The following is a 25,231-nucleotide window of genomic DNA, read 5'->3' as shown; positions in this document are numbered from 1 at the left end:
ATGACGTTGGGGTCAAGGCGGAGCTTCCTCTCGTTCCTCCCCCGGCCGCGGCCGCCGCGGCGGTGGCTCTGCATCTCCAAAAGGGGCCCTCCGACTTCTCACTGGGCCAGTCCGGCGCTGGGTGGCGGAGCCCTACACTACTCCCGCCAGTCTCAGAGCGGGGTTCCCTTCTCTTCAGAGTTTCGAGCAACTTTCCCCGCCTTTGGAGCTAAAGTGACTCGGGGACCGCGGCCGCCGCAGGTGGGAGAGCCCCGGCCCGGCTCTCCGCATCTCCGCTGTGTGCTCGCTCTGGGCAAGCCTTCGGTGCGTGCACCCTGGGGGTCCCCGGCCTCGGCTCTGTGGGCGAGATGCCTCTGGGACACATCATGAGGCTGGATCTGGAGAAGATCGCCCTGGAGTACATCGTGCCCTGTCTGCACGAGGTCGGGTTCTGCTACCTGGACAACTTCCTAGGCGAGGTGGTGGGCGACTGCGTGCTGGAGCGAGTCAAGCAGCTGCACTACAACGGGGCCCTGCGTGACGGCCAGCTGGCGGGGCCGCGCGCCGGCGTCTCCAAGCGGCACCTGCGAGGCGACCAGATCACGTGGATCGGGGGCAACGAGGAGGGCTGCGAGGCCATCAACTTCCTCCTGTCCCTCATCGACAGGCTGGTCCTGTACTGCGGGAGCCGGCTGGGCAAATACTATGTCAAGGAGCGATCCAAGGTAGGATGCGTGCGGGTGCCCAGCCGCAGCTGCGCTGCAGGGGACGGGAAGCCTTCCTTCGGAGTATAGTGTCGCCTTCGCTGGGCTGCAGCGAACTTTGGTTTTTAACCAAGAAGTCAGCTTGTCTTATCTACCCTACTTGCGTCCCCTCCACCTCCCGGCCTAACTCCTTAAGCAAAAGTCCACGTTAAAAGGCTCAGGTGTCTCCTGGTGATGAGCCTCTGCTGACTCTGAAAGAATTGCTCTGGTTTTGGTGATGACCTCAAGGACAACTGGCTGGTGGAGGGAAAAGATATTCGAAACACTTCGACACACATGTCCATGATCCGAAATGCCTGCTTTAAAGCCAGCCGGTATTGCCCTTCACAGTAGCCAGTGGCACTCTTACCTCTACTAAAGGCAAGTGTAATTTTTGCCTTTGTGTTAATTGGCTTGTAGAGTTAGGTAGGGTGGGAAGGAAGAGTTTGATACGAAAAGGTTGAGTAAGATGCCACTTCTGCACGCAGCCTTTGAGCGCTGGGTCCCACAATTCTCTTAGACCCCTCAGCCCAAGTACTGAGTGAGCCCCATGCCATCGCCTTTCTTTTCCTATGAACTCATGACAAAGTCCACTCAAGCAACCTGATAAGGTCCATGAATCGAGTGATGAAGTACCTCTGGGTAGAAACCTTGTTTTTATTCACCTAGGCGGTAGTGGAGCAGTGGGTGGCAATGCTTTATCTTGAAGACATTTACAGGTAGATTGGCAGGTAGGCCAATGGGTGGTGGAGGAGCTAAGACATGTAACATTACTTTGGGTTAGTCTTGCTCCTGGCTAGTTCTTCCTATAAGGATAGTCAAACCCTCTCTCTAGGAGCAATTCAGAGCGATTTGCCCCTATGTTGCTGCAGGACAAGGGACTCTCAGAATCATGAAAACTTCATGAAGTCCAGCAAGGTAGAGCATGTTAGAAGCTGAGGGACCATGAGCATTGACCCATGTACCCCTCTTTAATAATACTCCTGTAGTCTTATTTGTCCCTGAAGCTGGAAAGAGCACCCTTATAAAAAGCAGGTGGTCAACTGGAAATGTCTGGAAGGGTCTAGATGTGTGAGGTTAGTAGGAAGCTGCAGGTTGCTGTCAGGCTGGGAGGATGGAAAGTGACCAGTGCCCTTATGAATGGAGGAGGATGGAAAGTGACCAGTGCCCTTATGAATGGATCCAAAGTAAATCTTTGAGGAACTGTTGATTTCTGAATGTTAGTTTGACTTGGGAGTAGTTACCTGAATTCTGTTAGAGAATGATGACAGGGAATTTTTTTTTTCTTCCGTCAGTTTGGTGGTAGACTCAATCATCTGCGTTTTCATAAGGGATGTTTCTGCACTAAATAACCTTGCTGATAACTGGGCTTAGCCTCTCTACTGGGAGGCACTTGTAGCTTTAATCTGGAAGGCCGAATGACACTTTATCAGTTTTGTGAAGTTTCTTCCAAGCTTAGCTGTTAAGGAATTTCCCCTCAGTGGTTTAGGAATAATGTTTCTCCCCTCTGAGGGAGATTAGATTAATGGTAAGTCAGGTCCCTAACATAGTTTATTATTTAGCTTTGACCTAGTGGATGGCAGGAGGACCCCGAGCTAGAATTTAATTCAAAGGGAATGAAAAAAGTACTTTGTCATCCAGGGTGAGGAAGGCAGGCTCTGTAGATCTCAGGGTGGGCCAAGTAACTTTTCAGTTAACTGTGTAAGAAGGTGATCGTGCACTGAAAAGAGAAACTCTGTCTTACCCATGGAAGAGGCATCCTTCCTTATCCAGATTCTGGCTGTCTTGACTGTTCCTGGCACAGAGCTCTTACAAAGTCCACCTCTAGATTGGACTGGTTCCTGGCTTATTAGAACCAAAATAACAACAACAACAACAAAAACCAAAGTAAAACAAAAAACCAAGTTTCAACAAACAATTATGATAGGGTTTTTTTTTTTTTTTAATGTAAAACTTTGATTTACTTCTGTAAGGCCGCCTGTGGCCTCGGGTCCCTTACTTGGAGTTTGTAATGCAACAAATGCTGGTAATGCATTGTCAAGGCATATCCTGTCTATAGGGGCTACCCTCGCTTCCTTTCACTTGGCCTGTTTTCTTTCTTACGTGCCTTTCCTCCCTCAGTGTCCTTCATTTTGTTCTGCTTCCCACAGTACTGACATAGATAGACCTAATTTCCTGCTTATGGTTCCAGGGGAAAATTGTTTTCTTCATGGAGAAAATTTGTACTGATTTTTTAACTTATTTATAACTTTTGATTGAGGGAATTTCAAACATACACACACGTAGACAGGCTAGCATGAGCTCCCTCTCACCAGGCTATTTTAGCAACTGCCAGTTTGTACATTTAGTTTAGACTGTTTATTTTTTTTTAAAATATACTTTAAATTGCTATTCATTGTACTTACGGATGCATATGCCCTCATTACATTTTTTTTAAAACTGGACTTGTAAAGGTCATTAAATAATGTGAGCAGGATTACAAAGGTATTGGGAATAAACAAGAATAGTTACTGGACCTAAACTGTGGGAGAACTCTTCGTAGTCCTGTCCCTGTCATCCGTGTGTGTGTGTGTGTGTGTGTGTGTGTGTGTGACGTATATATTTGTTAGAAATAGTTTGCTTTGCCTCTGTTGTAGCGAAATGGGGTTTGGAGTCCCTCTGGGGAAAGGGAGTCCCTGTGGTCCTGAGGAGTATAGGAGTATCATGGCGCCCCCTAACCTCAAATGTGGTCATTGCTTTTCAACCAGCAATGGTTATCTGTTACTACTCCCTTCTGGAGATCTAGCCCATATCCAAGATAAATACTGCTTATAATTTGCTTCTTTTTCTTTGGCTGCCTAGAGCTTGCAAATGGCTGTTTTCCAGAGAACGTGTAATTTATAGAACCGAATGTCCCTTTGCCTGAAGCATTCACGGTAGACTCAAGAGTTGGGAACTCTGAGTTGCCTGGTGCTCTGCTCAGCGCTGTACTAATTTTACTTACTTTTCTGAGCCTTGGCCCAAAACGAACCAAGCATTTAAATAATAGACCCAGAATCTCTCACAGTCAGAGGGCCAGAGGCAGTTTTAGAACGAGGTTGGGGGAGGATTGGTGTTACTAAGCCTTGTGGCCTTAGATAAGTCACTTGGGTCTTATCATTGGGAGAAAGACCTATATGACAATACATGTAACATTCTTAGGATTTCCAGTCTTCGTCCTTATTTAAAAGCTCCAGGTAAGGTTTGAGATTCTCACTCGGATTGCTCTGGCTTGAGTCTGTTCGTAACCTCAGGCCTTCTTATTCGGCACCCCAAAAGTGCATGTGTGTCTCTGAGTTTCTGTGCAGGACTCCTGTGAGCCAATTTATACTCACAAATAGATGTGAACTGTAGGGTAGTCTAGTTCCTCATTAATTATGTCTCAAGCCACATGACACACTATGGAAGTGGGCCACTTGAGTGTGTTTGAGGTGCAAGTGAAGTGCCAGGTTAGTTTTTCCAGTGTTGTTTTTAGGCAAGTATAGCTAGACTGGTTGTTAGGACCCTGGCCAGGGCGACTATGGACAATGGTGATAAAAAGGTTGTATTGTGAGCAGACAGGTCTGTCCTTTCCTGGAGACATCACAGAGGACTGAACAGCAGGAGGCTAATGAATAAGACAGTGTGTAGCCTGGGAGCCTGGGCTTGCTTTCCCCTTGAGGAGCAGCTGTTAGGCCTGCCCTTCTGGTACTGATAAGAATGCTTGTTACTTAAAGGAACTTATGCAGGTTGGAAATGATTCTCAACAAAAATGGGATGAAGTACCTACCGTTCTGATCTGACTTCTCTCAGGATACAAGCGCAGGAAATGAAGTCAGAAGTCTCAGAGAACTGGGGCCATGAACATGGAGCCTTCATACCTAGCTGGTGCAAGCTCTCTGAGTTTTCGGACCTTTTTTTTTCTCTGTTTCTATTCTGTATTTCTTCCCCTCCATCCTTCTAATCGAGCCTTGGCTGCTGCTACACACACACACACACACACACACACACACACACACACACACACACGGCTCAAGGTGATTCCTTCCAATGGCTGCTTTAGCTGTTAGGTCAAGATGGCCTGAAGCTTGAACGCCAGTCAAGAATCCCACTTCCACTGCCCAGGAGAAAGCTGGACTGTCTTGACCTTAGCTCTGGGGAACTATGAGTCTTAGTTGGGGTGGTGCAGGCATATAAAATTATATGTCACAAATACGGTTGCCGGAGCCTGTGACAAGGGGTGATCCTTAGAGAGCAGAGATTTGTAGGATCTCTGTGGTCAAATTCTTAAAGTGTCGGAGGACATCATTTATAGAACACAGCCTCGGTGAGAGGGAATCCTGTCTTTGATGAGGGAGATTTCATGGTCTGTGTTGTTGAATGACACTTGAGGAACATAAAAAGAAGCTGTGTGGTTACTCAGGAGTCCTTCCTGCTTATGGTGACACCATTTCTCCAGCCCCTATTATATATGTGTACATGTGTGTATGTGTATCTGGTCCCTCATCCAGGAAGAAAGATGTCTCTCCTAGGAGAGGAGTCCTTGATCAGTCCCTGAGAAGGGCTTATGGGAACAGATGCCTCAAAGGCTAGGTCTGGGTCATCAATCTGGTCATGGGTCACGTGGCCCAGGACTGGCTGGTGAATTCTGCCATGTGAATTCAGTATTTTATTTCAGATTTTTAAATATGGCTCAGACTTAAAATGCTAAGCACCTTTATGGTGGGATTACACTGCATATCTCTGTAACAGGCCTTTGGATGTCAAGGGACAATTTCTCTTTCTGACAGCTTACGCAAATTTGGTGAATTCTCTCCTGACTCCTGACTCTGGCTAGGGAAGCTAGTTTTTCCTAATAATAAAAATAGCTTTGCATCCCAGAACTGTATCCTGGGAGCACACCATATATGGGAGACGCTGTGCTGAGGCTGGAGACTTTCACTGAGCAGAACTGCTTGGTGGGCATCTTCAACACCGCAGTGTCCTTCAGGACAAGGCTCAGAAGGCTGCTTCACCTGGGACTTTGGTCAGCTTGCCATCTCTACTTTTGGCTGAATTCTCTGGTGCTGGGTGAACATTTGACTTGTGCCCATTGAAGACCAAAGAGTAGTGAATAAATTCATCCTGTGGACAAGGCTATTAGGTTTTGGTTTTTTCTTTTTTAAGTCATTTAAGCCACAGATTTGATGATTCCTTTGTAGCAGTACCTTGTAGCTGTTAACTAATGCTCCGAGATGCCGGTCACTTTCCTCTGGTGTTTGTCAAATGCACATGTTCTGACAGTAATGATAGTTCTGATGTTTTCTGCTGGGTATCTGCCAGGGGTGCCCAGTGGGTGGCTGAATCCAGAGGCACTGGTATTGTAAATACAACAGACAGATCATTTTATGATGCCAGACTAAAGAATTCAACTTTGGCAGATGGCCAGGAACCATTGATTTGGCTTGGATTCGAAGCTCTGTGGGTGTTTGCCAAGTGAGATTAGTGAAGTTAATTATACATAGGCTTTGTATCCTTTTTTTCTTGGTTATTTCTATCTTCAACCAGGATAGCACTTGCTTCAGTTTGCCTCCCCTTGTGATCCTCTTTTGTGGGCGAGTTCCTGCTTGTGGTTTTGGTGAACTGTGCATCTCTTACCCCTCCCCTGCAGCCCTCCATCCCAACCTTACTGACCCCTGCTATACACTGTAAAATGTTGCCCCTCAGGTTTTGAATTGGGGTTTATTTGGCCCCTTGCCCGGGGTTCCCTATGCTCAGAACAGTATTGATACATCCTTACTAAGCCAAGCCAGTTTTTTGATTCTTTAGAAGGCACATCGATAGTGTTGCCCAAGTTTTAGAGTAAACATCAGTTGTCGCTTTGATGTAAACTACCCCCTCCATAAGTTTACGTGTTTGAGCACTTATTCTGAGTTGGCACCGTTTCCTAAAGTTGTAGAACCTTTAGAAAGTGGAGCCTTGCTTCAGGAAGTGGGTCACTGGGGGAGGGTCTTGTGGTTTGGAAACCCTCATTTACTGTCTACTCTCAGCTTCCTGGCCGTAGGCAATTGAGCAGCACCCTGCCACTCCTGCCTTATGCCTTCCCTGGCCAGGAATTCCCTCAAGTTTTAATCAAAAACAGACCTTTCCTATCTTAAGATTCTTCTTGTCAGGTATTTGGTCACATCAACCAGAAAAATAACTAAAATATTGCATGTGTCTCATATTAATTATTTTTGCCTTTCAAAACAAAGTAACCCCCAAATACATATAATTGAAAGATGTAATAGTAGTCTGGATTATTTGGCAGTCAGGAGACAAAATGGGAAACTCAGTTCCAAGTGCCTTCGCAACCTGGTTTTGACTTCAGTAGGAGAACGTGGAGTTGTTGGGATGTTTCGAGGTGTAGTTCGTATGTTGTCTGGAGCTTGCCTCTAATATTCACTAGATGAATAAAGTGCCTCCCTCCAGCTCACCCCAACTTCAGGGACTGTATGCAAAACCAATCCCCCATCTTGCCAATTGGATGACTTTTAAAACAAAACAAAACAAAACAAAACAAAACAAAACAAAAAACCCTTCAACTTCTTTCATATTCATCTTGTTTTGTAGGTTAGTTTGAGTGATTTGAATAGACCATTAAACCCCCTTTTCACTACTTAGCCAGGGACACACAAGCTCTTTGGTCAAAGTTGGGTCCATGGAGGGCCCATGGGCCTTTGTAGTTCACAGCTGCACTGTGGAACCTCAAGTTTTCCTGATTTCCTTTTCAACTAGAACTTTCTTTCTTCCGTAGACATCCTTAAGGAAGAAAAGTGGCTGCCTTTACTTCTCACCTTCTCTGTTAACCCCTCCCCTCTGCCTTTGCTGGAATCTGGTTATGCAGGCTCCCCACTAGTTATGGAGTTCCCATTCTTAAAAGCAGGATAATAACCAGTGCTGTTCCCTTCTCATTGTCCACTGTAACAACCCTTTGAACCTCTGCTGAATCACAGAGGCCTTTTCTGTCTGACCTCCTGGCCCTTTTACACTTAATCTTCCCCAACTGCCTTCATTCCTAAACCCTGGAATGCTAGAAAGGGACTTGCTAGGCACAGCCAGCTAGCCTCTCCATTGTCTCCTATTCTATAGCTCCCAGGCCCTGTAATGCCTGTCTTGGGAAGTCTGTCCTCTGTCTCCTACCTAGAAGGTCCCAGGACGTTTATTTGGTTGATTGTTCTGCCTCCCTTCAATTTAGAAGTCCCTGAATTTAGAGATCACTGTGCTTTGTACATACAGTTCCTTAAGATTGTGGATGGTTGGCTTCATTTCATCTTTGAAAGGAGTGTGTGTGTGTGTGTGTGTAATTTTTTTAAAGCACATGATTCGCTAGGAGACAGAAGAGTTTGCATCATGGTTTCTCACTGGACAAGCTAAAAGGAACCATTCCAAATGCAAACCTTAACTTTGCAACTTACTGTCTTCCACTGAGAAATTCTGTACAACTCCTGTAACCTAACCTAATCTTCTTCACAGATCTGCCTCAGAAAAGTAAGACACCCAGACCCAAGGCTTAGTGTTTTCAAGTTCTGATCGTAGTTCTGCCCCTGGCAAGGAGGTCTCTCAGAACATCTCCCATTCCTTTTTGATTGAGTAACATTTTCCTTTTACATTTTAATTTAGATTTGGGTGGCGTCTCTTACTGGGCATTAGATGGAAACCTTACATTTTATTTCATCTCATTTATTTCATTGTGCTCTTGGGCAAGTCTATTCTCTGAGCCCATTCTCTGCGCCTGTAAGACAGGTACAGTGTTACCTGCTTCCAAGAGTACATGGAATTAGATGAAAATTGAGACTAAGTTTCCCACAGAGAAGGAAAACAGTTGATCCCTGGGACCAGCAGACTTGTTCCTAGAGTCAGACCTCAGCTCTGGCCTGGCTGTTGTCCTCAGAGGCAGAACCTAGCACGGACAGCATGCTGAAAAGAAACAACTGGGTGTTCCTGCCTGCTCCAGGATGGAGGGACCAAAGCTTGTACAGAAAGCTTCCTGTTCACCACCCTAAATTAACCAGTGCACAGCTGACCAGTCCCTTTTTACCTTCAAGCATTTAAAGAGAGGCTTTAACACACTCTTAGTTCTGGCCTAGAATAGCTGTGGCTCTCAGGGGTTCTGGGTTGGTATCAGCATTGGCTCTAAGCACATATTCTTGGGTTTCTCTAGACCTACTCAGTCTCTGGGTGAATCCCTGACATGCTAGTGTCAGGGCTACCATGGGAAGTCAGTCCATGAGGGATAGTGTGGGTCTTTTCCCAGTTCCTCTGTTAGCAAGAGTTTGGTTGTTCAAATCCAAGCTTATTTATTTGTTGCTGAAGCTAATAGGGAACAAGTGTTTTTAAATTCCGTGTGAGAGCTTGGGGGAACAACCATGCTGTACATGTCTATGGCTTTTCTATTATTTGTGCCAATAAACTTCATTTTTCAGACTATAGTTGGAAGGAAGCTTGGAAGTGATTTCCTCCCTTTTTATAAGTCAAGGGGAAAGTAAATTATGATGACCACAGGTTAGTAGAAAGGAACGAAAAAGACTCATGGTCACTTTGGTGATTGCAAATCTGAAAACAGCTGTGTCTCTGAAAATTTATCATCTATATATTCCAACTATAGGTACCACTTAGGAGCCCAGAATCCCTAGCCCTCCAGAACAAAGATGCCTAGCTATCAGGGCATGAGAAAGCCAAAGTTTGGAACTCTCTGCCCTGAAGTCTTTTGACCGGAATCAAACTTATGATTCAGTAGAAATCAGGGCGTGGCTGCCATTTTGCTTCCTCCTGATTAGGTATGGATGGCCTTGTTTTGTTTTTGTTTTTTGTTTTTTGTTTTTTCTGGTTGGGGGTTGGAAGGTATATTTGGTAATTCAGAAGAACTTAGAATTCTTTCTTTATTGCTTGTTCTGTTGTGATTTGATTGTTTGGAGACAGTCTAGTGGCCTAGGCTGCCTTGAACTCACTATGATATTAGCTAGGGGATCTTCTTTCTCCACTTCCCAAGTCTTGGAACCCCGGCTCTCACCTACCTCCCTTAGTAACCTACAGTGCCTTCCTGGAGTCTGACTCTCAGTTCTCACATTTGTTTGTGGGTCTTGTTGTTTTTAAGATGTCAAACTAACCCAGATTGACCTTGAACCTGACCTCAGGCTTCTGTTAAAGACTTGGATTACAAGTGTGTGGGGTCGCACCTGGCTGTTCCCTACTCTTGTCAGACGGGACTGTAGCTGTCTCGGAGGAGCTTCTGGACTAGTGAATTAACTGCTTGACTTGAAGCCAGGCATTCTTATTTCTAGTTCCCTTCACATTCCTCAAAACCGTTGAGGCATCTCTCTCTGAGAAGCCACCCTCCTCCTACCCGTGTTGAAGATCTGGACTTCCAGCCCTCCTTTAAACCCCTCCTTTAAGCTGGCAGTCTGCTTCAAGTGAATTCTAATTAACATGACTGTAAAAGTTCTGTCTTGTGAATTCTAAGTAATGTGCTAGTAGCAGAGTTCAGATGTCCCTCAAACTAGCTTTATGCCCTAGCAGGGAAAACTGATCTCTTCCCTGGGATGCTTTTGCTTGGTGCGTCTCGTTTTTCTTTCCAGGGGAAATGAACTTTTATGTTTCCTCGAAAAAGAATTTTTTTTTTTGAATTGGCCGTTTATCAGCTGACTTTGAAGCCAGTTTGGGAACCATAGCTTATGTTGACATGACCTAATGAAGGAAAGTGCTAGAAAGAAGCCCCCAACATCCAGACCGTGGAAGGATAACATAGCTGGTTGTGGACTGGCCCTGGGCTAACATGGGGACTGGGGCATTGGGAAAGGAGAGGGGAGAAAAGCCCAGGGGCCTGCCTGTGTGGGGCGGCCACAACCTGATAGTGGAGCTGGAGTTGTCTCTGTGGTATGGTAACACAAGCCAAGACAACAGCTCGGCCAGCGCTGCTTTGCCAGAAGATATAGGCGAATTCCTTTACTCTGGCTCTGCCTTCAGCTTCTAATTCATAACTAACTTCAAGCACACTCACTCTTGGTTTTTATAGGGTTTTTGTCTTTTGTTTTTGTTTCTTTGTTGCCTCTCATGACTCTCTATCTCTGTGGGAAATGGTGAAATGAATATAGTTGGCTCCTCTGAATCTTTAGATTCAATCTCAACTGGATTGAAAATATTGGGAAAAGATGGTTCTACCCTGAACATGTCTAGATCTTTTTTTGTCATTTCCTAAGCCATAGAGTTTGACAGCTGTTTTCATAGCATTTTATAAAGTATTGAAGTCACCTCAGGATGATTTACAGAATATGGAAGGGTTTGGGTAGGCCAAATGCAAACACTCCACCGTTTTATGTGGAGGACTTGAGCATGTGTTTTGGTATCTGAGGTGGGTCCTGGAGTTGTACCTTACATACAACAGAAGAGTGTAATTCACCCAGAAAGTTTGGGGACAAGCTAGTTAGTCAAGCTAATTAGACAGCTTTCTTGTTAAGCTTTGGATTTCAGTCTCTGTAGTCTTCAGCCATACTGACCCAAAGACAAGTTAGCTCCTCTCTGCCACCATGTCTTCTGCTGCAGGATGAGTGCCCTCCTGATGGGTTCCTGGTGCAGATGTGTCAGTACTTGCGATGTACCCATTACAATCAGGGACTTGGTCAGTGCTGCGTGAGTGTTTATGCGGTAGCTACATGTGAGCGCGCTACATCTCCTGAGTTCTGACTGCACTGTCTTTTGGTGTCTCCTGAGTTCTGAGTGCACTGTCTTTTGGTTCGTGGTGTCTTTAACTGAGCAGATGCATTTTACTAAGTTCTGAAAAGCAAATGTAGGATTCTCCTATCTTATCAGTGTTGCTCGAAGGCCTTTTTTTTTTTAGGACATTTTGATTGATTGGTAGCTATAACTGTTAATAAAATCTTTTCTTACAGGTTGCATTTAAATCACTGTGAATTCCTTCATATACTTTGTAATTAATTTAAGATGAAAGCATAAAGAGACCCCATTTACAGCGACATCACGGCCTTTCCATATTGTGTATGATCTTTAGGGCACTACAGGTGAAGTTTGATTTTTCTGATAAGTTAGTTTCTCACGTTAAGGAAGTTAAATGCTGTCAGTCCCAACCCCCTGTTGCTTTTAGGGTGACTAATCGATGTGTTCTCCAGGGACACTTGGTAACCTCTAGGTCCATATAATAACCAGGGTCAATGACTCCCTCTGAGAACGTGCCAACAGCCTTGAGTTCAGCTTCTGCTCACCCTTCCAGTAACCAGGAAATAAAACAGGTTCTGTAGAAGTGCCACCTGGGCCCATAAGGTTTTAGGAAGTGACAATTGCTAACATCTGGGTCAAAGCCTTGGGCAGGAAATGGTTAACCACTTGTCTTAGTGTCCTGCAGCCTGCTAGACTGGCTGAGTTTGTAATTGCCAAGAGGAAGCCCCTGCTGAAAGCCTTTCTCTGGTGACTGGAGGACGGTGGGGGAGGAGCCAGGGCTCCCCAGAGTCTGTTCCCTCCTCTGGCTGCCTGGCGGTGTGCTCGGGTGTGGGCTGGCTGCCACTCTCACGAAGCGCACGTAGCCCTGTCACTCAGTCATCTCCCAGTTGGCCCGGAGCCAGGGCTCCACGGGAAGGGCTGCTTTCCCAAACCCAGGCAGCCTGCGCTGCGATGTGGATGCTGCCAGGCCTGTTTACTGTGCCTAATTGCAGGACTTAGAAGAATCCCCTTCAAGCCAAGGAATTAGCTACAGTTGAGAAAGGAATGACGATTGTCTCTTAAAGTCCTGGTCTCCTGAGAGTCTCAGTGGCGTTCTGGGGGAGAGTGACTCACTCAGAACTTCGTGCACGAAGCAGGGACCCTCCGCCGTGGAATCTTGATGGGATGCCATTAGATATTACAGTTTTGTGGTCATTAGATATTACAAGTTTTGTGCAAACTTGTGGGCATATGTGTGTTGTGTGTGTCTATGTGCTCTTGTGAGTGTTTTGTCTCAGAGTGTGGAGCGGGGAGCCAATTTCTTTAACATAAGATCTCAGAAGACTATGGTACTTGGTACCTGTTAGCTCTATCATCAATACCACAGAACAATTACATACGTTATCTTCTGCATAATTGCTGGTGTTTGTATGATCTGGAAGCTAGGGCCAAGTTCACCGAGGAGTGGTTGGAAAGTGAAGATGGTGAATTAATCTGCCCTTCCAGGTGCAGCGCCCCTGACAGAACAGGAAGGGCAGGCAGACCTACTTCAAAGGAACTCAGCCATTTGTAACACCCGTTTGCAGAAGTCCCGAAGTTCCTTCTTGGTTGTGCAATTCAGGTGGAAGGCCACGCACATCACCACGCTGCACCGGCAGTGAGGTTAATATGTAGCAGTACTCTGGGCGTGTGCATTCAGGGAATGGCTCTGGTCTTAGTGTGAACATCGGGCGTGTGAGGAGGGCAGAAGGAGTTTTCCTTGTGAGACTGGACCAATAGGAAACCTGAGGGATTTGGAGTGTGTTGAAAGAACTATGAACCTGGCATGCACTGGACTCTGTCATCTTGAAACTTTGGGGAGCTAGACACAGCCGTGTTGCTGCCCACCAAACCACACTGCCTTGTCTCCCCTCATTCAGTCGGTCACGTTGGTCTCTAACCAGAGGCACTCAAAGGGAGGAAATGGAGGGGCTCCATGGTAACCACTGAGAGGGATAACAAGCAAGATGCTAAGATAACTAGTGACAGTTTGAGCCCTCGCTCACCTTTGTTCTCTAAGGGCTTGAGTTGCCCGCAGCACCTTTCTTTACCCTGTAAGTGGTGGAAATAAATTTGTCAAAATTCTGAAGCTGGGAAGTGAGATGGCTCACCTGGTAGGGGCACTTGCTGCTACCAGGCTTAAGCACCTGAGTTTAGTCCTTGGGAACTCATGGGGAAGGAGTTGTCCTCTGGGGGGGAATCTTAACATTTTGAGTGTTGTTTCATCCTCACATCTAGATCTTCTTCCTTTTTTGTTCCATTTCATATGCTGGCTCAGCTGGTGGCTACTGTGAACTTTGTGCTGGTGACATTTTCCTAAGCTTAGAAAAGGTTTTGCATGACTGTTGCTATCTCATGAAGAGGCCTTCACGTCAATGTGTGTGTGTGTGTGTGTGTGTGTGTGTGTGTGTGTGTGTGTGGACACATTCATGCTGTGGTGTGCATCATTGAGGTCAGAGGACAACAAATGGAGTTTGATCTCTCCCTTCTCCTTGTGGTACTCACAGGTAGAGCCTGGGTAGCCTGGCTTGATGGCAGTCATATTTCCCGGAGTCAAACACTGCTCTCAAGCCATTAATGTTGTAACTTAATCTTGGTGTCCTTGAAGAACACAAACCCTTGATGGTGGAGGACGGCCAACTGCGACTGAGGGCTTAAAGCAGCAGTTCTACTCAGCACTCCAGGCTCTCTCTCTGCATTTCATTTGTAAAGGCTATTTGGAGTTCTTTTACTCGTTGTCAGAGCCAAATACAGAGTGTAACTCCACAGGCCAGCTTCAGTTGTCTTTAAATTAGAAGACACATTCAAGAACAAACCCCGCAAAGAGTGTGCCTCTTCTACTTTGTTGGTTCACTCTGGTCTTCATGGTCGGAGCATTGCAGAAAGCGTTTGGATACCCAGAGATTTTTATTATCTTTTCTAATAGGAGAAATTCAAGCTTAGGGCTGTTGCTTGCCATGTAGACCTCTGTGCAGTCAATCATCGCCCTGCCCCTGCCTCTGTGTGTCTGTCACCTCATGGGCTCTGCCTACGGAGGTACCTTTACTACTGCAGCACATGAAGTGTTCAAGGGGCAGCTGGCCCCTGCTCACGATCCACATTCATTGTGTGAGTTAAAATACGTGCTGAACACAAACCTTTCTCCCCAGGTATTGACTTCCATTCCTCCCGCTCACAGACCCTAAAACATTGCCACCACATTTACCTAGCCCTTGCCACCTGAATACCAATGAGACTGTTGCAAGCCACAAAACTCAGCTGTGACTCTCTCCCACTGGGCTTTTGTCCAAGCTAATGAAGTGTGTGCTTTCCTTGTTTTTCTCCTGATTCTTGATGTGTCTGATTCTCTGTGTGGCTGTCCTTTAGGGTAGAGAGGGAAAGAAAGAAAGGGTCCCTGCGGCTCTGAGGCCAAGGAAAGCAATCCCAGATCTTGTGCTATGAGTTTTACATGGATTATTTACTTCAGTTTGCTTAAACCCGTTTTTACAGATGAGTTAGCTGAGGTACAAAGAGATTTAAGCACTGATAACTCTGTGCCTAGGCTGAGCTGCATTCACTGGATTTATTCAATGCACAGAAGCTGTTTCTTTCTCTCTCCCTCATTGTTGCCCTCTCCTCCCCCTCCTCCTTTCCCTCCTCCTCCTTCCCCTCCTGCTCCTTCTTCCAGGCAGTGTCTCTTTAACAGAACCATTCTTAATTAAACAGATCTGAGGGCCAGAGAGATGGTGCTCCGGGATTAAGACTGTGTAGTGCTCTTGCAGAGGACCTGGGTTTGATTCCTAGCACCCAGCTGCTGCTCACAGCAGCTTGAAGACTCCCATTTCAGTGGGATCCGATGCCTCCCGGCCAGTCCCTCCCCACCTGTAGAGATGTGATTAAGCAATAATATTAAATCCCCCCAAAAGAAGATTTAAAAAACATTCTTGAAAAGCTTTTGCTAATATTTGTTTAGTAACAATGAGGTCCAATTTGTTAGTAGACCAAATTTTAAAGGCCGTTCAGCCAGATAGCTTTAAAGTTCTACTGTTCTTCCTTTGGCTTTTTGTTGTATCTCCTGTTGACTGTATCTCTTTTTGTTGGACTGGCTACTCTAAAATGTGTGAGACTCCTGCTTCAGCCTCCTCAGGAGCTGAGTAAATGGTGTGAGATACTGTGTCAGGCTTAAACAATATCTGTGTATCAATTATGATTTTTATAAATGAAATGATTATTTTTTTAAAAAGTTGCTCAGTAAAAATTTGCATAAAATGTAACTTTGCGTTTGTAAAGATCAAGTTCTACAAAGGAATCTGATTCCAAAGGCCTGAGCAGTGTGTGTGTGTGTGTGTGTGTGTGTGTGTGTGTGTGTGTGTTATATACACATATATGATATATAAAATATATATACATTTATATGTGTATGTATATATATATTTTTCATTAAAAATACATGGCATAGCTTCTTTCTTTTTGAGGGCTAGGAGTCAAGCTTAGGCTGTTGTGCATGCATGTTAGGGGTGACTTCTACCGCTTGCCTTCATCCCCATCTGCAGTATGCTCTATAGAGAAGTACTAAGTATACTGCCTGAGAACGATAATAGTTGCTGAGTGAACAGTTGACACTGTTGATACTGGTTTTAAAACTGTATCCTTAGTCAGGCTGTGGCTGGTTGCTTTAGAACATCCAGTTGAGGCCTGTGCGTGTACATCCTGGGCTTGATCTCTGAACTTGGTTTTTTGTTTGTTTTTATAATTCTCCCACAGCCCCTAACAGATGCATGGTTTTCTTTTCTCCTGGTGGCATTTGTAAAGTAGATTTTATACTTGGATTCTGCTATATAGTTCTTCTATGTGTGTGCACTTCTTCTTGCCTGAACGTGACCATGGAAGTGTCTTAAAGCACATATCTCTGGTGTAGAGCCAGCTCGGGAACACCTGGTTCATTCCTCTCATTTCCTGTTGCTACAGAGCTATGGAGAGGCCTCTGGGGGTGGGGGGGGGGGTTGGGCAGGGGCCAGTGCCGGGGCGGTGATGCATCAGAGAACGTGCAGAATCAGTGGACATGCTGATTCATCTGCAAACCCAGTACTAGAACCAGGTACAGTGTCCATGTTACCACAGGGACACCGATGTGCTATTTAACTGTTGTAAATTTCAAGTATTGGTCAAGCCAGGAAGTTTTTGTCAATAAAAAAACCCTATAATAAGATACCTTCCTCATTCCCATAAAACAATGAAGTGTTGCAGCGTTTCCCTCGGATCTGCACTCCGGCTCCTTCTAAAGACTTGATGAGGTTCAGATAACAGATCTGATAAACCCATCAGTTTCCGGAGTCTGTTACCGCACCGTGCACAAATTGGCACAGGCTTGATGACTTGTCACTGAGGTTTGCCTATCAGTGCATCCTTAGCTTCACAGTTTGAGATCCTGGCATGGACCAGCAGACAGTTGGGAATGGGTCTGAGCCAAAACCCCATCTCCTAAGGCACTCAGCCAGAAACCTCAGTGGTACAATTGGTCAGCAAGGTTGCGGCGGGACCTTTGAGCTTCCCTTGGTTTCCTCCCATTGTTTAAACGTGATGCACGTGGCTTCTGGAATCAGAGAGAGGGTGACTTGCACTCTGGCCAGAAAAATGATTTCCTCCTTCCCTTCACGACGCGTATGCTCACAATAAGAGGGGTGGCTTAGTGGTAAGTCCACCAGGAACTGTGCCGGGCACATTCTCTCTTCTATACCTGCAGCAGTTAGTGGAGGGCATGTTTGTGGGAACTGTCTGTATTTCCTGCCTTATTTTAATTCCAGCTGAGTTCTAAAGCCTGCTCGTGCTTCTTAATGTCCTATGAGACCCTGCTCTCTTCCCAGCACGCTGAGCTTAGACCAAGTCTTCTCTCTCTCTCTGGACGTTGGAGGACTGTGCTAATTACTTGTCTCGTTGCTGTAACAAAACACCCGACAAAAGCAACTGGAGGAAGGAAGGATTTGTTTTGGCTCAAGTCCCAGGGCACAGTGCATCGTGGCAGGAAGTCATGGCGCAGCTCAGAGCAGCTGATTACGGTGATGCCACAGTCGGGAAGCAGAGGGAGAAGGATGCTGGTGGCTGGCTCAGTTTCCCCCTTTTTTAGTTAGGACAGGTCTCCTCATCTCAATTAACGCAATCTACGAAATCCATCACAGACATGCCCAGAGATCTGTCTCCAAGGTGATCCTACATCCTGTCAAATCGGCAACTGATATAAACCATGTAGCCCAACCTCCTCCTCACAGGAAGGAGCCTGGGATTACAGTAGGCTGCAGATGAGGTAGATGGCAGGCATCCAGACCACTGACCTTTTCTGGGAGCAGAGCTGTTTTAGAATATAAAGCTAAAGCACTGACTGGCAGCAGGCTTTTTTTTTTTTTTTTAAGTTTTAGGTCCTTTCCCCCACCCCCAGTAATGGGGAGACTGGGATGGTGGGGAAATCATGGAGTAATTGTGCTAAGTGACTTTCAGTGTTGGCCCTTACACTTCTGACCACTGCTTAATTCCCTACCAGTGCTCTAGGCAACAACTTCATTTGTCTCTTCCTCTCCAGACACGCCAGCAGTCACCTTTTTTTTCCAAGCTACCATCTATTTGGTAATACCATAATTTGTCAAATCCTTATGACAGTCACCTCAAAATCCGACTTTCGGGGAGACGTTCAGGCTAACAGAGCACCTTCAGGCTACATGTGACCGCACGGTGGCTCTTGCTTCCGAGGCAGGCTGAGGGATTGCTAGCTGTGAGGAATGTGGAGTACAGATGTCCTCTGATTTAAACTTCAAGTTCATTGCAAAGTCAGGCCACGACTCAACTTGTAGCACGCAGTGTATGTGAGGCCCAGCTCTGTTTGCAGGCTCTACCGGGAGTCAGCTCACTCAACTGCCAGTGGCTTAGTTTGGGGCCGTTCTGGACTAGTCCATTTACTCATGAAGTAACCTTGCTATTTATCATGGAATATTACAACCCAGACCCCCTAAGTATGTCTGAAAGTATGCTTTCAAGCAGAGGAAGGAAAGCTTGTTCATCTGGGTAACATGGGATCTGGTTTCAACCAAGAACCATCTACAAGTTCATTGGTACCATATATGTAGTTTTTTTCCCCTTCAAAGAGATCTCCCTATATTGTCTGTGCTGACTCGTTAAGCGTTAAGGTCTGGCTTCCCACTGACTCTTCTCTCTTCTTGTGATCCTAAGCCTTTTATTGAGTAAGTCTGACTTTTGCTCCCTTTCGAATTGAACATATGTTTTTGTAAGAAAACAAGCATTGATTCCACAACTCCAGGGCACTGCTAACCAAGCACAGTCCCTAAGCGCCACACCAAAGATTCTTTTGTCTTTCCCTCTCTGCACTTTCTCCCTTCCTTCATTTTTAGAGAGGCTCTCCCTATGTAGGCCAGGCTGGCCTCATGCTTGCTGCCTCAGCTTCCCAGTACAGACATTTACATCTGCGTGCCCACTGTACCTGCCTCTCATATCTCTGGATTCTGATCTTGTGGGGCTCGGATGGGAACCTGGAACCTGCTTTGCCAAAAAGAAATATGAAAGAGAGGCAAGCATCTTGTCGAGGGTGTAGATGGGTTTCTTTAGGAAGTTTTCAAGGTTCTAGAATGTGGGAATATTGCTGGATTGCTTACCCTGCACCAAGTCCTAAGGTAGGGCCTGCCTGTTAAGTAAGCTTCCTTACCGAAGACGACCTCATGTTAAATTTATGCTTTGATCATAATCCAAATTTATGTATTGTATATGTCTGCTGTAGGAGGAAATTAAGCTTTTTTTTTTAAAAAAACAGTATCTTTGGGATGTCTCCACAGGCAATGGTGGCTTGCTATCCAGGAAATGGAACAGGTTATGTTCGCCATGTGGACAACCCCAATGGTGATGGCCGCTGTATCACCTGTATCTACTACCTGAATAAGAATTGGGACGCCAAGGTACTGTGAGATAGTGTGTGTGGGGTGAGGGTTGGGGGAGGAGTTGGGGGAGGAGCTTGGAGAGTTGTGTGCTCTAGAAGGTGCAAGTAGGGGTGTACTGAAAGTTCAGATCAAAGGAGCATGCTGTTGCCAACGAGGTGAAACCTCTGGTAACTTTAGGAGAGTTATACTTTCTAATAGTGGTCTCCGCTGTTTTAGGTCCCCCTGCCACCCCCTGTGCCTCCTGCTGTTCATGGAATTAATGCCAAAGTTGATAAGATTCAGAACAGTGGCTCTAGAGTTAGTGTGGTGGTGGGGGTAGGGTGATTGTGGTCAGCGGTTAGTGAAGGGAGGTGATTGAACGTTGAGATGCACAGTAGATGAGATCCTCGGCTCCCTCCCCTCCCAGCAGCAACCCTGAGAGAATTCCACAAAAACAGAGCGGTGGGATATCAAAACTGTCCCTGAGAGAGATGTCCCACATAATCCTGTATCTCAGGATGATATGTCCCATGGGGGTGGCATTTGTTGTAGCCTGTGAGTGGCAGAGGTTTGCGTGGCTTATTTTGGTATGGTAGACGGTAGAGATGTGGAGTTTATGTAAAGGTCTCTGAACGTTAAGAATGATTTAGGCGTCTGTGAGGTTGAAGAACTTTACCAGCTCAGTTAGCTTTTGAACCTTCTGCATCTCCGTCTGCTGTTCATCAGTGTAGACTCTGGCTGTTAGAATGTGATACTGGTTCTCTCTTCTCTACTTGGTAGTAAGACTAGAATAGTTCCTTTAGTGCTTAAAAGTATCCTTTGAGATGCTACGGATTCAAATGATTTTTTAAAAATCATTTGATTAAATCATTGAGAGCAGAGTTATTGGAGCGACAGTCATAAACAAGGAGGAATGAGATTAACAAAGGTTTGAGTTTCCCCCGGTGTGAGACTGTTGTGTAACACACTTACATGTGAAGCCTGATTTCTACCCAGAAGATAGTTGTTTCAGTAGGACAAGTAGATTATACGTGTGAAAAAGAAAAGGCAAGTGAAGACAGTGATAGATGTCCAAAAAGATGTGGGTAGTGTGGTATGAGAGGTGACGGAAGTGCCCAGTCAGCGGGGTCAGAGGGCATTTGGAGAGTTCAGAGGGTGGCTATAAATTGTTATTGCAGGGGTAACTGTATGGGAGGTGTGCTTTGACTTCATATCTGATGGCTAGTGCCATCAAATTGCTCACAATTTGTCTGCTTGCTTTTGGCGGGTTGAAGCAGTCTCACATAGACAGTTTTGTGTGGTGCTCTCTGCCTGTCCTCTGTTTTGTGTCTGTGGCCTTCATGGTTGTGGGAATGGGAAGATGCTGAGCTGAAGTTGAATACAGCTATCTCTAGCTAAGTCTGATATAAGTTTGATTCCAAAGTACGATGGGGAGTAAATATTTACAGGATGAAACATACTTAAAGTTGAGGTACAGGTGGTGTTTCTCCGGGATGGAGCTAACGCACCATTGCTGATAAACCTCATATAAGACCAGGAAGTAACTAATCACCTTCTCGGTCTTCAGTTACACGGAGGGGTCCTGCGGATATTTCCAGAAGGAAAATCATTTGTAGCAGATGTGGAGCCCATTTTTGACAGACTCCTGTTCTTCTGGTCAGACCGCAGGAATCCACATGAAGTTCAGCCCTCCTATGCCACCAGGTAAGAGCTGGGGCCACAGTTCCTTTTCCAGGGTGTCTATGAACCCCAGATCCCTGAAAACGAATGTCCTGTATAAGGAAGTGCTGGGTGCGCCCCAAAACTGATAGGTGAACCCAATTGAAGTGATAAAAGTTGAAGAGGCCCCTTTAGGATTCATCAGCATACAAGTCTAACTTCAGTTTAAAGTAACCATCAACTTCCTGTTCTGTGAGTTGTGCATACTGAAGTCTCAGTTCCTCAGAATGCTTCCCCCTATCCTTCTGTCCCTTCCTTCTTGACCATTAAGAAAACATCAGCCGGGCGGTGGTGGCACACGCCTTTAATCCCAGCACTTGGGAGGCAGAGGCAGGCGGATTTCTGAGTTTGAGGCCAGCCTGGTCGACAGAGTGAGTTCCAGGACAGCCAGGGCTACACAGAGAAACCCTGTCTCGAAAAACCAAAAAAAAAAAAAAGAAAAGAAAAGAAAAGAAAAAAGAAAACGTCAGAGTTGCCTGGGCTTTGCCGTACACTCCTGTAACACCAGCACTTGGGGGTTCCAGCTGGAGGATTGAGAGGTCAAGGAAACGTGAGCTAAGTGAGACCTCGTCTCAAAAGCATCAGGGAACCAGAGCTAAGGTTGAGCTAACCCTGGTTACCGTGTGTCAGAAGTTCTGCTTCTTTGAGTGAATTTACAATCAATTCAAGCAAAGAAAGAACCTTGGGAAAGGAAAGAGTAATTTGTCTTGAATTCACTTCCTTTTCAACTCTTTCTGTAGCTTAAAGTTTGTCCGGGCTAGCCTTCTCCATGCCATAACAATTGGATGTTAGAGTTTCGCTTCCTCCATCCATCCATCCTTGAGACAAGTCTCTTGTTGGGCTGGCCTGGAACTCACTCACAATAGAACAGAGAATGATCTTGAGTTTCTGATCCTCCTGCTTCCAACTCCTGAGTGCTGAGATCATAGACATGTGCCATTGTGTATATATAGTTTTTTTTTTTCCTGAAGCTAGGGCTTTATGCACACAATACAAGCATTCTATCAACAGACCTACAATTCATTGTTCTTTTTTTTTTTTTTTTGGTTTTTCGAGACAGAGTTTCTCTGTGTAGCCCTGGCTGTCCTGGAACTCACTCTGTAGACCAGGCTGGCCTTGAACTCAGAAATCCGCCTGCCTCTGCCTCCCAAGTGCTGGGATTAAAGGCGTGCGCCACCACCGCCTGGCCAATTCAATGTTCTTAAAACCTTTTTTCTTGTTTTCTTTTCTTTCTTTCCCCTCCCTCCCTCCCTCCCTCCCTCGGCACATGGATAAGCAGAGTTTTAAAGTCACTGAACGTCTTAGAATTGTCTAATTTCCATTTAGAAAGCAGATAAAAGTATTTATCTCCTCTTCTGCCTTGAATTCTCCCTTCTCTTCCCATACAGTGGGCCAGGCAGAGAGTAGAGTCATGTGGAGTCGGGCTTGCACTGGGAAGGATGTTGAGGTGGGAAAAGCTGGGGAAGGATGATGTTAAGCATTATCAGGTTTAGCCTTCTGCACAGCCCTGCAGACAACTTGATCTGAGCTCCAGAGTTACAGATTCGGTCATACTGTGACTTGGCCTGCATAAACAGGCCACTAGTCCTTGCCGCTTAAGTCTACCTGTGGCTTGTTTTTTGGGTTCAATAATAGGACCCTGTTTTGTAGCAGGATTCTCTAATTACTTCCCAGCCCAAACGTTAGCAAAAGTGATTGGAAACCCTTGGGGGTGGAGTGGGGGGTCGGATGGGGTGCCATGGGCAGTACTGTGCCTAATAATAATTATAAAAGTAAAAGGTTTAAAAATCCAAGCATGAGATAACTCCAGTTACAGTGTATCCCATGGATAAGGTAAAGCAAGTAACAGAAGCAGTAGAAACCCCAAAGGTATCAGTATTGAACTGAGGCTTTGCATCAGTGCCTAAAACTGGAAAAAGCAGGCTGAGAGTTAGACAGGTCCTGTGACTGAACAAAGCTACACGTGAAAGCTTCCCCCGAATGTTACCTCCCTTTCTCTGTTCCCTTCCCACCGTCTCGAGCCTCCATCCTTAGCAGGGCAAGTCTCTTCCAGTCCTTCCTGTGCAGATTACACTTCCCCATCCAGTCAGCCGCTGGAGGCCAAGCTCTAAAGAGACGCTTCTAGGCATAGCATCCGTTGAGTTCCCAGCGCTCAGAACAGGACCTGGCAGTCCCTGAAACACCCGTTTTATATGACATTTATATCAAATTGAACCCAAGGAGATACTTGTAAATTAACACAGTGGTGGTTTTACAAATGATTTTACTGTGAGCGTCACAGAGCGAGTCTGAAGCTTTTGATGGTCTCTGACAGCACGTGCTTCTTCCACAGGTACGCTATGACTGTCTGGTACTTTGATGCTGAAGAAAGGGCAGAAGCCAAAAAGAAATTCAGGAATCTAACTAGTAAGTGTCTGGCCGTTTTCTACGACTTTAGTTTTACATCTTTTGTAGTAACACTGTCTAATCTCAGTTGTGACTTAGCTTCATACATAATGCTATCTAAAACCTTGGCCTACATGCTCTTAAAAGAATCAGAAGGAAATGCAGGGGACAGTCCCCCTTGGGATGCCCATTGATTTTGTGATCCAAGTGTTTGTAATAGATAGAAATAATTAACTTTTTATTGTGAATGTTAATCAGTCATGTGCAATATAAAAAATTCATTCCCGAATCTGGCATTTATATAGAGAATGTAACAGGTCTTGCTCCAATGGTTAATTTAAATTGGTATGGGATTGTGGCTCAGTATAGAAGCAGGGCTCTCACACTATCAAACAAGATGATTTGACATCTTTCCTGTCATCTGTAGCCAGTATTTATAAGTCATCCTTCTCAATACGGGTTGTACTAAGCTAAGCATGGCAGAACAACACGCTAGGCTGGGGCATGAGGATCATGAATTTGAGGACAACCTGACCTCTATAATATCCTGCCTCCCAAAAAAGTTGTACGAAAGCAGTTAATCCTAGCAACTTGGTTCATGAAAAGATGAATTTCTGTCCCTCTGAATGCAGGAAATGCTGTGTCCTGTAACCTTCTTTCGAGTAACTGAACATTAGTATATTGAATTGATTTCCTAAGAAGTCTTACAGAGAGGCCTGGAGATGTAGCTCAGAGTTGGAGTGCTTTGTTAACGTGTGACGTGTCCTGGGTACCATCCTTTCCACTGCCAAATAACTAAAGTGTGTGTTTATATAAAGAAATTGACATAACTTTACCTAACTCATGACCTATTTGACCTCTGTACCTATCAAATGCCAAGAAAGACAGCTGTGCAAAGTTCTGATGGGAAGGTCAATTAGCTCTATGAAATGGGATGTTGCTTACTGTGTGTGTGTGTGTGTGTGTGTGTGTGTGTGAGAGAGAGAGAGAGAGAGAGAGAGAGAGAGAGAGAGAGAGAGAGAGACTTGTTGACTGACATAATTCATCAAAGTTGACTCCCTAACTTTTGTTTTTCCTGTTTCCAACCCAGGAAAGACTGAATCTGCTCTTGCTACAGACTGACCGTGGTGCAATCCGCTGGCTGCATTCATTTACTGATAGTTCTTGAAGTATTAAGTGTCAAGATCCAAAGAGTCTGTACAACCCCATTACTGCCTGCACCGTTCAGCTCCCTGCCTTGTTTGTGGTACTTCCTGTTTTCTTGCCGGGACTGCGTTGACCTTCAGACACTCTCTTTGCCAAATGAACTCATTTGCTGACTCCAGAAATACCTGCAGACATTCTAGCTGGCCAGCGGTGTAACAGATTTGGGAATATGGCGGCTGTTGTGCCCAGAATTTGCCTCTTATTTGCACTTTATGTATACATCCTGATTTGAAAGGAGGAGGTTTACAAAGAAATAAATTGGTGACAGACACCAGGAAGAAGCACCCTTGAAACCCTAACAGCGAGAAAGAGAAATAGCTGAACAACTTCCAGATGTCGTTAACCCTAGACTGGACAGTTACAATGACCTAATGACATTATCACCTCTGGTAAGGGCTGCGGTTGATATTTGTAAATGTCCCACGGTGAATGCTCCTTTTTCCTGGTCCCACAGCCTGTTCTTTCTGAAGGTCATTGCTAAATCAATGACTCTCTTGTCGAAGATGACCCCCAGTATTTATGCTCTACGTTTACATCTTATTTGGGAAACCTAATTATCCAGAGAATAAAACTTGCCAGGTAGTTTGGGTTGTTTTT

General features: G+C 45.4%; 1 protein-coding gene across 1 annotated transcript; it reads left to right on the top strand.

Annotated features, from left to right (window-relative positions):
* On the top strand, nt 1–25,216 carry Egln3 (egl-9 family hypoxia inducible factor 3). Its single transcript, XM_028757470.1, is given in 6 exon segments — nt 1–247; nt 250–704; nt 19,244–19,363; nt 20,892–21,028; nt 23,376–23,449; nt 24,519–25,216. Coding segments are annotated over 6 exon segments (1,065 nt in total). The 3' UTR covers nt 24,551–25,216.
* Nucleotides 25,217–25,231: the final 15 nt, after the last annotated feature.

The sequence above is a fragment of the Grammomys surdaster genome, unplaced genomic scaffold (assembly GCF_004785775.1).
Source record: "Grammomys surdaster isolate TR1022 unplaced genomic scaffold, NIH_TR_1.0 126163, whole genome shotgun sequence".
NCBI classification, from domain to species: Eukaryota; Metazoa; Chordata; class Mammalia; order Rodentia; family Muridae; genus Grammomys; species Grammomys surdaster.
This window is presented reverse-complemented; position numbering and strand designations above follow the sequence as displayed.